This window comes from Canis lupus, chromosome 11 (assembly GCF_011100685.1).
Source record: "Canis lupus familiaris isolate Mischka breed German Shepherd chromosome 11, alternate assembly UU_Cfam_GSD_1.0, whole genome shotgun sequence".
Lineage (NCBI taxonomy): Eukaryota > Metazoa > Chordata > Mammalia > Carnivora > Canidae > Canis > Canis lupus.
The window spans coordinates 51,957,015-51,970,634 of NC_049232.1; the positions used below are offsets into that span (position 1 = coordinate 51,957,015).

The 13,620-nt window shown below is 47.9% G+C and overlaps 1 protein-coding gene across 9 annotated transcripts; it reads right to left on the bottom strand.

Annotated features, from left to right (window-relative positions):
• Positions 1 to 1,488: 1,488 nt before the first annotated feature.
• On the bottom strand, positions 1,489 to 10,593 carry PIGO (phosphatidylinositol glycan anchor biosynthesis class O). Of its 9 annotated transcripts, XM_038552708.1 has the most exons (12): positions 10,521 to 10,593; positions 9,228 to 9,767; positions 8,447 to 8,590; positions 8,136 to 8,259; positions 7,658 to 7,817; positions 7,271 to 7,450; positions 6,157 to 7,011; positions 5,490 to 5,541; positions 4,743 to 4,949; positions 4,318 to 4,532; positions 3,650 to 3,720; positions 1,489 to 3,501 (listed from the first exon to the last, which is right to left on the bottom strand). In XM_038552708.1, the coding sequence occupies exons 2-12, from the start codon at positions 9,763 to 9,765 to the stop codon at positions 3,372 to 3,374; spliced, it is 2,676 nt and encodes an 891-aa protein (XP_038408636.1). In that variant the 5' UTR covers positions 9,766 to 9,767; positions 10,521 to 10,593; the 3' UTR covers positions 1,489 to 3,371. The 9 variants fall into 9 exon arrangements, with proteins under 9 accessions (XP_038408636.1, XP_038408627.1, XP_038408629.1 ...); XM_038552699.1 differs by having other exon boundaries at positions 5,490 to 7,011; XM_038552701.1 differs by having other exon boundaries at positions 5,490 to 7,011; positions 9,228 to 9,742; positions 10,521 to 10,587.
• Positions 10,594 to 13,620: the final 3,027 nt, after the last annotated feature.

Below are 13,620 nucleotides of genomic sequence, written 5' to 3' on the forward strand. Positions count from 1 at the left end.
GGTGAAATTGGGGATTGATTGTAAACAAAGGATAGAGACCTTGTGGTAATGATGAAAATTTTCTAAAACTAAATTGTGGCATTAGACAAGTTTTCTTTCCTTTTTTTTTTTTTTTAAGATTTTATTTATTTACTCATGAGAGACAAAGAGAGAGACAGAGACACAAGCAGAGGGAGAAGCAGGCTCCACGCAGGGAGCCTGACGCAGGACTCAATCCTGGGTCTCCAGGATCATACCCTGGGCTGAAGGCGGCCATAAACCGCTGAGCCACCTGGGCTGCCCTAGACAAGGTTTCTTACATACAAACACCAAAAACACAAGCAACAAAAGAAAAGTAGGATGAATTGGACTTCATCAAAATTTTAAATTTGCGGGATCCCTGGGTGGCGTAGCGGTTTGGCGCCTGCCTTTGGCCCAGGGCATGATCCTGGAGACCCGGGATCGAATCCCACGTCGGGCTCCCGGTGCATGGAGCCTGCTTCTCCCTCTGCCTGTGTCTCTGCCTCTCTCTCTCTCTCTGTGACTATCATAAATAAATAAAAAAATAATTAAAAAAAATTTTTAAATTTGCTTCAAAGAACACTATCAAGAAGATGAAAAGATGGGATGTCTGGGTGGCTCAGTGGTTGAGCGTCTGCCTTTGGCTCAAGTCGTGAATAAATGAATAAATATTTGCAAATCATGTATCTGACTAGGTACTTCTATCTAGAATATATAAACAATGCTTATAACTAAAAAATTAAAAGAACACTTAGGATGCCTGGGTGGCTCAGTGGTTGGGCATCTTCCTTCAGCTCAGGGTGTGATTCTGGAGTCCTAGTATCGAGTCCCGCATCAGGCTCCTGCATGGAGCCTACTTCTCCTCCCTTTGCCTGTGTCTCTACCTCTTTCTATGTCTCTCATGAATAAATAAAATCTTTAAAAAAAAAATTAGAAGGACAGTCAATAAACAGAGAAGGTCGCTGGATGTACAATTTTCCAATAAGCAAAAGAAAAATGCTCAATATTTTTAGTCATCAAGGACACGCAAATCGAAACCACAATGATACCACTTCATACCCACTAGGATGGTCAGAATCAAAAATAAATGGTTTTAAGTAAAGGCATGGATATGTAGAAATTAGTACCCTCAGACACCAATGATGAGAATATTAAATGATGCAGCAGCCTTGGAAAACAAACTGGCAGTTCCTCAAAAAGTTAACATAGGTGTACCATATGACCTAGTAATTACACAATATACCACTAGGTATAAGCCAAAAATAAATGAAAACATATGCCCAAACAAAACTTGTACATTGATGTTCATAGCAGCATTGGTAAAAATCAAAAGGTACAAAGGACCCAGATGGCCATCAATGGATGAACAAAATGTGATATGTCCATATAATGGAATATTTGGCCATAAAAAAGAAATGAAATATGCATAACGCAACATGGATGAACCTTGAAAACACTAGCCTGAGTGAAAGAAGCCAGACAGAAAAGGACACATATTGTAGGATTCTATTTATATAAAATGTTCAGAATAGAAAATACAGTCAGCAGATTAGTGGTTACCTAAGGTTAGGAATTGGAGGTGGGGAAGATTGGAGGGTGATAGGAAAACGTACTGATAATTTCTTTTGGGGGTGATGAAAATGTTCTGAAATTGACTGTGGTAACAATTGTACAACTCTGAGAATATACCAAAAATTATTAAATTATACACTTTAAATGGCTGAATTAAAAAAATAAAAAAATAAAAATAAATGGCTGAATTTTATGGTGAATTTACCCCAATAAAGCTTTAAAAAAAATAAGTTAGTGTGGAAAGGGCACCTTGATGTCAAGGAAGAGGCAGGGATAAGAATTTTTAATAATATATCTTTCTGCAAAAGGATCTTATAGTTAGACCAGAAGAAAAGGAAATAGCCAATGGCTGGCAGATCGGCAGATTTCCCTTAGGCTCCAGAGAAGGCTCTCTGACAAAAAGGAAAAGGAGGGGGTGGAACCTAAGACAAGGTGAGGGACTAGAGTCTGAAATCCTTCCCCCGGGTCCTAGGAATGGAAAAGTGTCTTTTCTTCTCACAGAGGTAGTGTGCTTATTAAATGATGCTTGGGAATGATGTCTGCCAGACTGAAGGAGGCAAAGGGACTTTGTTCTAATCTTTCAGTCTTGGTTGGGGCCTAACTTCTCTTGTGTTATGAAACCTATTCCTGCCAGGGATACCAATGTCCAATCCTCTAACTGCCTGAAACAGTATACACATCTCATCATCTTTCCCTGTGGCCTCTGTAGCCCTAGAGACCCTTAGCCATTAATAATTCCAACTCTTCCTTTAGCTACCATAGCAGTGAACATCTTTCCTTCATAATCACTACTACTCAGCCTGACTTCTTTCTGCCAAGTAAAAGTGCTATTCTCCAATTTGCCATCTGTTCTCTTTCAGTTGTTTCACCTCCTCTTGTCCTGGGCATTCTCAAACATCAAATCCCAGGCCTGACCCTTTGCAGAGCCTCCCCCAATACATTCCTTTGATGGACATTTCCATGAGAATTTCATGGCAGCACTTCAATGTGACACAGTAGATGGAGAACACAAGAGACATGTATTAGATTTATACTTGTGGCTTCAAATCATGAATAATCAATGGGACAAGATGCAATGCTATGTAAGACGGGCAATGAGGTCTCATAAATGAACAGCAAAGGTTGGAAAACTAGGGTGGCCTCCACAGAAGTGAAGGGCAAAGGGTGTCCTGGAGTGAAAGAACCCAATAGAGGAGGGAATACAGCACTGTTTGGGGTTTTAGACAGTGAGTCTGTGTACTCCATGAGCCTGGGCTTGTCTTTCCAGCCATCTCTACTATCAGCCAAAGCATAAGAATTTAATAAAATATGTTACATGGCAAAAAAAAAAACAACAAAACAAAAAACAAAAAAAAAAAACCCCGCAGGTGGGATAACAAGAGTGATTTGAGAAGAAGTAGGGGAAACGAATTCAGACAACTTTAACAACTTCCCAAAGGTTTTCAGGTGTAGCTAGGTCTGCATAAGATGGCTGGTGTCATCTGTGCTTTGTGGGAGGGGAGAGTAAACCTCCTCAGTCCCTGTAGGACAGTGGGGGCTCCCCCACCTCTCAGAAACACATTTACATTATTATTTTATTCTCCTTTGGAGGCTACCCTCCAAAGCAGGAGTTAGGGAGCAGGCCCCACTATGATTTTGAATTATAAAATAATGAAGTCCCAGATGTCAGTAGCTCTTGGCTGCATGGTGGTCAGAAGTGCGACTAAGCCTCTCTTGCAGATGATCCAGCACCTATATAGGCCAGGCTAGATTGTTCTCCAGCTCTCCCTGTGGCCACAAGCCAGCATTTGCAGCCTAGGCTACCTCTGCTGGGCCAGAATTAGCTGTCTGAACCAGGAGCTCACGGCACCATCCACTCGCATCACCAAAGCTATGCCCAGGAAAAGTCCCACGCTGCTCACAATAAAGCCCATGGCTTCAAAAATGAACCTGTAAAGAAAGGTGGAGAATTCTCAGGGGACAGAGTAGGTTGAGAGCCTTTTCCCTGATGAGACAAAACCTGCCCACCCTGATGTTTATTCTTACCTCCAAGCTTCCCCCTCCCCAACACCAATACTTCTCAAGCAAACCCACTCACTTGGGGGCAAACACTTTCCAGACCATGAGATGCCTGCGGAGGATGGAGGCTGCCAAGGCACAGGCCAGAATCTAGGGAGGAGAGGAAAGGTCAAGTTACTTGGGGAGGAGGAAACAGGTCAAAGGGAGAGTTGCTGTAGGCCTCTGTGTAGAAGGGAGGAGTAGGAAAGTAGTGCATGTCAGTGGAAAGAAACCTGGGTGAGGAGTTAGGAGAACTAATTTTTCTTCCTGGCCCCACCATGATTCACTGTGTGACCTTGGTCAAGCACTATCCATCTGTGTTGATTACACTCAGGCTCTGCCTCCCAGGATGGAGGAAGATGTCAGAGTCACACCTCCTGCCTCTGAAGAGAAGGACAATCCATGACCATAGCCTGGGAAAGAATCCTGTCTATCACCTCAGTTTTTCCAGTCTGTCCACTAAAGGAGGAATCCCCAAATGCAACCAGCAGGGTCCAGATCTAGCTTGTAGAGAGGTAACAGTCCAAGATAGGATTATGGAGACCCAGGTTCAAGTTTCAATACACCCCCTTGAGGCCACAGCCTTGGGCAACCATTTTGCTTATCTGTATTTCAGTCAGGGCTCTCTCCTGGAGGGGGTGGGAGGTTGGGTTAGCAAAGTATAAAAGAAGGAATGTGATCATGAGAAAAGGTCACTAACTCACCCACCTGAATACCAAGGACAAAGAGGTACTTGAGGCCCAGCTGTAGCAGCGCTGCATTGAAGTGATGAGGTGCATCCCGGAGCCGCATCTCCATCCGTGGCTCCTCCTCCTCCTCAGGCCTGACTCTGGCTTCAGCTTCATTCCCTAGGGGTTGCCACCTCTTCCGGGCCCCTTGACTCTCACAGAGGAAGGGCCAGAGCAGAAGCAAAGGGCAACCTACTGCCTCAGAGAAAGGCAGGGCTAGAATCAGTGGAGGACCTAGGAACCAGGCCACCCTGGCCCCCAACCAACCTACTTGACTGAGGCACCAATTAGCATTGCCTACGGGGTGCCAAAGGGCCAACAAAACCACATCTCCCCACTCAAATCCAGGAGTTTCCTCTCCTTCCAGAAAGAGTAAACAATGGAAGCAGGGGAGGAATAAGGTACCTGCAAAGAGGAGATGGGAGGCAAAGGTGTTGGCTCCCACCAGCAGAGCAGGCAGCCAGGTGGAGGACCCATGACCCTCTGGGAATCCCACGAAGGCTGCGTGCCAATGAATGGCCGGAAAGACAGGCTGATGGCCCAAGGAGTAGAAGGTCTGTGTGGCCATGAGGGCCCAAGCAGAGACTGCCTGCCACGGAACAGTAAAAGGACCTGGGGGTGGGGGAGCGGAGAAAGATACTTCACAGTCATATCCCATTCCCTAATCCATAGCCTACTGCTTCATGGTCATATACTCCTACTACCTCAATGTTGCATACACACACATGCCCATCACCCCAACCTCCTTACATTCAACACTCTGCTATTCTAATTCCCTCTGTGGCACTAAGCCTCCATTTCTCTAATCTGAACTGTGCTCCATCTCATATACCTACAGCTCATTATGACATTACATACTCATAATTCACCACTCCCATCACTGGAAAATCAGGAAATGCACTCATGAAGATGCAGCATTTCCATAAGAAATGAGTCTTGGAGTATTCCTGTCTCCCTCCTTTGTGAACCTTGCTGGCCTTAAGAGCCAGTGGCAAGGATCAATTTGCTTGGCTATAGCAAGATAAGAGGACATCAGGAAGACCCTCCCAACTGTGTGAAGAATCTGAGGAGCAACACTTCCCTGAAGACAAGAAGGGCCAAAGTCACATCACTACTGTCCTTGGATGAATCAGGGCTGAGAAATGTATTTACCAGGGGTGGTGATGGGTATCCCAGCAGCAAGCAGATGCAGGAGCAGGAAGCTCTGAAGAAACAGAAGCAGGAACACAAGGCTAATGCGCTCTGCATGCAATAGTAGAAGCGGGAAGGCCAAGAGGGTGAGAGCCGTGACCATAGCAGCTGAGTAGACACTCCCCAACTGATAGGCTGCCACAGTCAGGGGACCTTGGGATTTGGTCCTCTCTAGACGGCCCCGGAACTCCTCCTGCATATGTCGGTAGATTTGAGGAACCACATAATCCAGGTCAGCCTGAGAAGTGGGGGGGCCTGAGAAGGGAGTAAGGACAGTCCTGGTCCTGGGAGTACCCGTCGTAGCCTTCACTAGCACTGTCACAGGCCTCCAGAGCAGCAGCATGAGCCCCGAAGCGGCCAAGCCTGCCACAGCCCTAGGTAGCACAACTGATGCCCCAGCAACCAAGGCCCGGAGACGTGGGGGCGCTTCATCTGCCCCTGATGCCAGTGCCCAGTAGGCAGCAGTGCCCAGTACCATGAGGGGCAGCCCCCAGCGCACAAACAGCACAGAGGGCTCAGGACTCTTGAGATTGCTATAGCGGCAAAGCCACAGGCGCACAGCAGCTAATAGGGCTACCAAAGCCCCCACACAAGCCCCATACCACAAATTCTTGGCTCGACCACCCACCATGGATGCCAAGGGACTCAGCCAGGGAGAGGAATGGCAAGCAGGTGTCTCTTCAGGGCAGCGATGAAAAAGCCCAGCTAGCCTTATACATAAAAGCAACCCAACTCCAAGTCCTAAGGCATGTGTGCCACTGTGCCGTGGCTGGCCTGCCGAGGCTGAAAAGCAAAGGCGGGGTATTGTGAGAAGCTTAGGTGGCAGCAGCTTGCCCTCCCAGTGAAGTTGGGCAACCAGGAGCAAGATGAGTGAGCCCAAAAGGAAGGGGGTGGCCCTGGCCTCAGCTACAACAAAGCTATCAGAGAAGAAAGCAGCAAAACGAATGAGCAGGAATAACAGGACGGGCCCAGGGATGGGAAACAGGGCTGCCAGGGGCCTCTTGGACCCCCAGCCAGCCCAGGCTTTCCACAGAAAAGGCAGGAGTGAGCCCACTGCAGCCATGGCCCCTAGAACCACTGGATCCAGCTTCAGCCCAGTAGTTGCCAGGAGTCCAGCACACACTATGGTACTAGCCAGACCACAGGCCATGGGTGTTAGGAGGAGGGGGTGGAAGCCTGGGTATGTTGCCCACTGGGATACCAGCAGACAAAGAAAGCAGGCAGCAGCCAGGAGAGCGGCACCCCCGGCCATGCGACCCAGAGAGAAACGAGCCCAAGACTCAATGCACATAGCCCGAACTCCCCGCAGGAACTGCTGCAGCTCAGTGATCACAGTCTGTAGTGCTGCCTCAGCCCCCTGGGGACTCTGGAGAAGTCGCTGGTAGTCAGCAGAGGCCTTGGAGAAAAGGTTCTGAAGCTGATGAAGCTCCTTCACTTGAAGGTTCTGAGCAGCAGCTGAGTAGGTGTGAAGAAACCGGGATACCTGGCAAAAATGGTTAGAGACCAAGAGAACACATCAGATATAAACCAGGACAGAGGCAAGGATAGGTGTTACCAAGAGGGGAATTCAGAAATCAGGGACCTAAACTCTGTCCAGGACAGGGGTGAAGGAAGGGATACTGGAAGGAGGACATGGCTATGGAAAGTGGGACTAAGAGTGAACAAACAACAATGGAGTGATCATTACGCTTCTCCTATGCCCACCCTAGCTCTGTCACCTGGAAGCACAGCCCATCACCTACCTGCTGGGCATTCAGATGGAGAGCTGAGGCTTGGGCCAGAGCAGAGGAGTGAGGCTGAGAGTCTTCAGCCTCTGCGAACAGCTCAGCCATCACTTCCCCAATGTTTCCAAATGGAATGGGCAGGCCCAGCAACAGGGCCAGCGTAGGCACAAGGCTGATTTGAGGAACTATCTCCGGCTCCTAGAGGAAAAGGAGAGGAGCCAATGGGTTCACCACAGAGCTGAGGTCAGGATTTGGAATGGAAGACATAGGGACCTAGGTAGGAAGTGAGTGGGGGATGCCCATAGTCATGAATTTGGGGGCCTAAAATGGAGGGATCCACAAGAATGCTGTGATTGTGATTCGGCTGAATACCAAGAGACCAGACAAAGCAAACCCAGGCCTCACCTTTGGCGGGACACGGGGGAAGAGGGCTTTGGGACTATACAGAAAAAGTGCAGCTGAGATCTCCAGGTCACTGTCCCCTCCGTGGTCCCCAGTTATGGTCATCCCGTGGTCCCCAATCACGACCAATAGTGTGTCATTCTCCAGACGCTCCACAAGTCCCCTGACGGCCAAGAAATAGGTCAGGAGGTAGGAACGGATAAAGATTTTCCTGGGAGAGCCATTCACCCCCAGCCATAACTTCCATTAGGAGGGCCTAGACATTTGGCAAAGAGATACCTCTACAGTCATGACCCTACTGCCCAAAGCCACATGCTGAGTTACTCAAGATGGATGAGGCCCCTAGTTGCAGAAAAAGGCCTAGAAAAGACAGAATTCAGCAAGGAAAAAGGCTCCAAGATAAAGACTTTTTCTTTTGGGCCAATATATCCTAAGATTCTCAGACACAAACCCACTCGCCCAGCCAATATCCCACACTCACTGGATCACCTGGTCCATCTGGCTAAGCTTCTTGGCCATTTCAGGGTGGTGAGGGCCATACTTGTGGCCACAGTGATCCACACCCAGGAAATGAGCAATCAGTACATCCCATTCACCACCGTCCACTGCGAAAGGAAGAACACTGAGCACAGTAGGGGACTAAGGCCCACTCCTCAACCCTGGCTCAGCTCTAACGCTTAGTGAAGGGACACAAGCCCAGGCCATTGCACCCATGGGAGGCTCAGAATTTGTGACCTGAAGCAGCCCTGAGCTCCCAGTCTTAATCGGGCCTGCCTCTGGCCCCGTGCTCACTGGTTGGATAGAGATGTTCCAGGATGCCATTGTCCACGGTGTGCAGGTCTCTGACATTGAAGGATGGGAAGAAGAAAGCTTGGGAGAAAGCTCCAGGAAAAAGATCTTTCCAGGTATCATCTCCCATGAAGACCACGTGCCTTCCTGCAGGGACATGAGACTGGTCAGAGACTGAGCAGGGGTCAGAGCCCAAGCAGGAGTCAAAGCAGGGAAAAAGAGGAAGCCCTTTAAAGACTTATCAGAAATCTCCAACATGCACTCTAAGGCACAGCAATTCCATCCAGCAATTCTTTATCCTTCAAGGCCTAAAATTTTCTGCCAGGACGCTTTCCCTGATAACCTACTCTTCCCAATAACCAGACTTCTTGTTTCTACAAGAGGCTCTGCTAGTTCTCAGTCCCTGGCTATCTTTGCTACTCTGTTCTTCCTGGGTATATGTTACTTTTAAACAAGTCAGTGAGTAGACAGGGTGTGGATCCTCTGCTCTCTCCTCCACACTTGTGAGGATACCAGACTCACATCTTCTCCTCTTCATTGCTCTACTGCCCCTTACTGAGGGCTCCCCAAATGTAAAAATCAACACTCCATGCATATTAGAAACTCCAGAATGACAAAGCCCACACCTGCACTTGCTCAAGGCAGGGCCCTGGTCTTTTTCTCTTCCCCTGTCCTCCCACAGCATAGTCCAGCATGCAGCTGGGCACCCAAAGTTCTGGCTCTCTGACTTCTAAAGAGAAAATATGCTAAGGTATTCCTTACCTCCAAAGAGGCCCAAACTAACCTGCATTGGTGAGCTGTTTAATGAGATTGTCTTCCACTATGGCATAGCTGGCAAAGTTACTGCCAGCATCGATAAAGGTAGGCAGTGAGCCTGTGGTGAGGGCCTTGAGGCGCTGCATGGTGGTAGTGGGGGGATCAGCCTTAGATTGGTAGAGCCTGGCATGGTGGGGCTGAATCTCCAGGATTCTTTGCAAGGAGTTCAGTTTGCCCAGGAAAGGCAGAGAGACAGGAGGCTCTCCAGGACCGTGTGAGGGCTGGGGCTGCGCAAAGTCAAATCGCAGAGCATCTACCAGCACCAACACAAGCCGAGAGAATCTAGAAGCCATCCAGCAGGCCCCAGGCTTCCCTTGGCTCCCCCATGGCAGGGACCCAGGGCCTGGGGGCTCGTGGCAGCTGCTATGGTTGGTGAGTTCCAAACGAGTGAGCAGGAAGCCACTGGTGAAGAGGGCAATGCCGGCGTAGAAGAGGAAGCTGACCCAGGCCAGGAAGAGCAGCACCGAGATCTTCTGCATCCTACTGGTAGCAGGGAGGGAATTCATCACTGTGGGGGTAAAGAACCAGTGGATATTCTTATCCCTCAATACAAAGCCAAGCTAGAATCACTTCCTCTTGGAAGCTTTCCGGAAGATAAACAGCCCCTTCGCCAACCCAATGGAACGTTCGTCTCCACCAGTTATATCAGTGTTTCTGAAGGTGAAGTCCGCAGACTATGGGCATCAACCTGGAGCAGCTGTTTAAAATGCTGATTTCCAGGCGCAACCCCAGATCTACTTAATCAGGATCTTTGGGGAGGGAGCATAGAGATTTGCACATGTACTCCAGGAGATTCTCATAATGAAAAGCACAGTTCTCCAGGGAAACCTGTTCCTAGTGTAGAATGCTCTCTGACAGATCACTTCTCCCTCTCCCTTGCCGATCTCAATACCCCTGGGGTGGCGAGGGCTCGCAGGCACAGGGGAACCCGGGCTGGACTGACGGCGCCGCCTGGTGGGGGCCGAGAGGACCAAGGGGAGGAGTCACGCTCCGCTTCCGGATGGCCAGGCTCGCCAGGAGATCAGAGTCGCGACCTACCCCGCGCAGCAAAGCCCACTCGCAGGGTCTAGAGGCGGTTGGGCCTCGCCGGGACCCACACGTCCCACGGCTCTGCTTCCTCTGGTGGCTGCCTGGCCTTCTCCTGGGCACCCGGGCTTGGGCACTTGGCACGCTAGGCTGCGAGCTGCGGGGTATGGGTCCCTTCCGGAAAGGGGACTTAAGAGTACGGAGTGCGAGCAGCTTCTCGGAGACCCTGGCTCACCTTGAACGGCGCCCGGAAGCGCGGCGGCGACGCCTGCACACGGACACCACAGATAAGCACGCGCGGGACAGAGCGGCCCGAGGGCCCCCCCGCCCCATCGCCATCTGCCGGCGCCCCATCGCCATCTGCCGGCGCCTCCGAAGAAGTTCGCCAAGGAGCGCAGCGCTGGCCACAGACGCAGAGTTTGATGGGATCATGGTTTAGGAGAATTAGGGGCAGGGAAGCAAGCTAGAAGAGCTCAGAGAAGCATTGGTCATTCTTGGTTAAGACTAAGAGTTGGGGGCAGCCCTGGTGGCTCGGCGGTTTAGCGCCGCCTGCAGCCCAGGGTGTGATCCTGGAGACCCTGGATCGAGTCCCATGTCGGGCTCCCTGCATGGAGCCTGCTTCTCCCTCTGCCTGTGTCTCTGCCTCTCTCTCTCTCCTCTCTGTGTATTCTCATGAATAAATAAATAAAATCTTTAAAAAAAAAAAAAAGACTAAGAGTTGGCTTTTTGGAATCAAACTTAGCTTGAATCCTAACTCTGCCACTCACTGGCGTTGTGGAGCTTAACTCATCTGTAAAATAGGGATAAATAATATTTACTTTCTCCTTTTTGCTTAGCTGACACCAACTGATAGATTTTATTATTCCCCCTCTTCATGTCTTTCACCAGATCTTCCAACTCAGTGATTTAAAAAATAATCCAATTTAAAAATGGGCAAAGGTGGGGCACGTGGCTGGCTCAGCTGGTAGAGCATGCAACTCTTAATTTTGGGGTCATGAATTCAAGCCCCACATTGGGCATAGAGCTTACTCTAAAAAAATAATAATGGGGCACCTGAGTGGCCTAGTAGTTGAGCGTCTGCTTTTGGCTCATGTCGTGTTCCCGGGGTCCTGGGATGGAGTCCCGCATCCGGCTCCTTGGGGGAAGCCTGCTTCTCCCTCTGCCTATGTGTCTACCTGTCTCTCTCTCTCTCTGTGTCTCTCATGAATAAATAAATCAAATCTTTAAAAAAAATAATAAAATTTTAAATGGGCAAAGGAGGGGCGCCTGACTGGCTCAGTCAGAAGAGCATATGACTTTTGATCTCAGGGTTGTGAGTTTGAGCCATGTTGGGTGTAGAGATTACTTAAATAAATACTTTAAAACAAAAATATATTTAAAGTAAAATAGGCAAAGGATCTGAATGGATATTTCTCCAAAGAAAATATACACATGACCAGTTAACACAGGAAAAGATGCTCAACATCATTAGCCATCAGGGGAATACTAGAAATACCACTTTATTCACTAGGATGGCCATAATAGAAAAGACAAATAACAAGTATTGGCATGGATATGGAGAAATTTGAACACTCATACGCTGCTTTTGGGATTGTAAAATGGTGCTTTGCAAAATAGTCTGGCAGTTCCTCAAAAGGTTAAATATAGAGTTACCACATGCCCCACCAATTCCACTCCTAGACATATATCTTAGAGAAATGAAAAGCATATGTCCACACAAAAACTTGCACATGATAGTTCATAGCAGCACAACCCGAATTGCCTTCACTGATAGATAAACAAAATATGGTATATCATACAGTAGAATATTATTGGCCATAAAAAGTAATGAAGTACCGCTACATGCGGTACTTGAACCTTAAAAATATTGAGTGAAAGAAGCCAATCACAAAACAGCATTTTATTTTATTCCATTTACATGAATACATAAAGCTATAGAGACAGTACGTTAGTGGTTTCCTAGGCCTGGGGAAAGAGGAGTGACTGCTAATGGGTACCAGGTTTTGGTGGTGGGGAGGGATGGAGGACAGATGATGAAAATGTTCTAACATTGTGCTGGTTGAACAAACCTGAATATGCTACAAATTACTGAATTTACATTTTAAATGGGTGAATTGTATTATATGTGAATTACATCTCAGTAAAGCTATTAAAAGCAAAACAGGGATCCCTGGGTGGCGCAGCGGTTTGGCGCCTGCCTTTGGCCCAGGGCGCGATCCTGGAGACCCGGGATCGAATCCCACATCGGGCTTCCGGTGCATGGAGCCTGCTTCTCCCTCTGCCTATGTCTCTGCCTCTCTCTCTTTCTCTCTCTGTGACTATCATAAATAAATAAAAATTAAAAAAATAAATAAATAAATAAAATAAAATAAAAGCAAAACAAAACAAAACCCCTTCCCATTGGTCTCACATTTCACAGTAAAACCCAAGCTCTTGTAGTAGTCCTACATAGCCCTACAAATCTATACATCAGTTCTGGGCTTCCCTCTGATTTATCTAGCTGCCACTTCTTTGCTTTCTTGACTCTGTTCCAACTACTGTAGCTTCTTTGCTCTCCCATTTATAATGACCTCAAGGCCGCTGCATTTAGAATCTCCAGTCGCTAGCTAGCTAGCTTGCTTAGGATTTTTTTATTCATTTGTGAGAGAGAGAGAGAGAGAGAGAGAGAGAGTGCAAGCGAGCACATGAGGGGGGGGGGCAGAGGGAAAATCAGGCTCCCCACCAACAGGGAGCCTGATGTGGGGCTCCATTCTAGGACCCTGGGATCATGACCCTCAGCTGATGGCAGATGGGCAGATACTTAACCAACTGAGGCACCCAGGGGTACTTCTAGTCAGCTTTACTCCCAGGTGCCCAAATGGGTCTTCCCCCTCATCTCCATATCTAAGCTCAAATGTAACATCTAGAGGCTTCCTGGAACTCTCTACTTAATGTTACAGATTACAGTCCCCTCCCCAGCTCCCCACCTCCCTTCCTTTCTTTAATTTCTTCTACAGCACAACTAACCAACATGTGAAATACTAAACATCTTATTAATGGTTTGTCCCTTCCAAACATTACTTAAAACTCATTGAGGGGTACCTGACTGACCCAGTCAGTAGAGCGTGTGACTTGATCTCATGGTTTTGAGTTTGAACCCCAGTTTGGGTGTAGACATTACTTAAAAGAAAATCTTAAAAAAATAAAATAAAAATAAAATCTTGAAAGAAAAAAAACCTTAAATTCATTGAGAACAGGGAATTTAGTTCTTCATTACTATATCCTCAATGCCTGACAAGTATTTGGGGTTCAAGTTATCATATGGATACATGAATAAATTTTAATTCAGATATATT

What these genes read in the sequence shown, in the direction of transcription:
- PIGO (XM_038552699.1), bottom strand. Translation starts at nt 9,765, where the DNA reads ATGAATTCCCTCCCTGCTACCAGTAGGATGCAGAAGATCTCGGTGCTG. An exon ending in CAGATGGACCAGGTGATCCA is followed by an intron (nt 7,818 to 8,135) that starts GTGAGTGTGGGA and finishes CTTGGCCGTCAG; the next exon opens with GGGACTTGTGGAGCGTCTGG. An exon ending in CTCCCATCTCCTCTTTGCAG is followed by an intron (nt 4,533 to 4,742) that starts GTACCTTATTCC and finishes TCTCTGAGGCAG; the next exon opens with TAGGTTGCCCTTTGCTTCTG.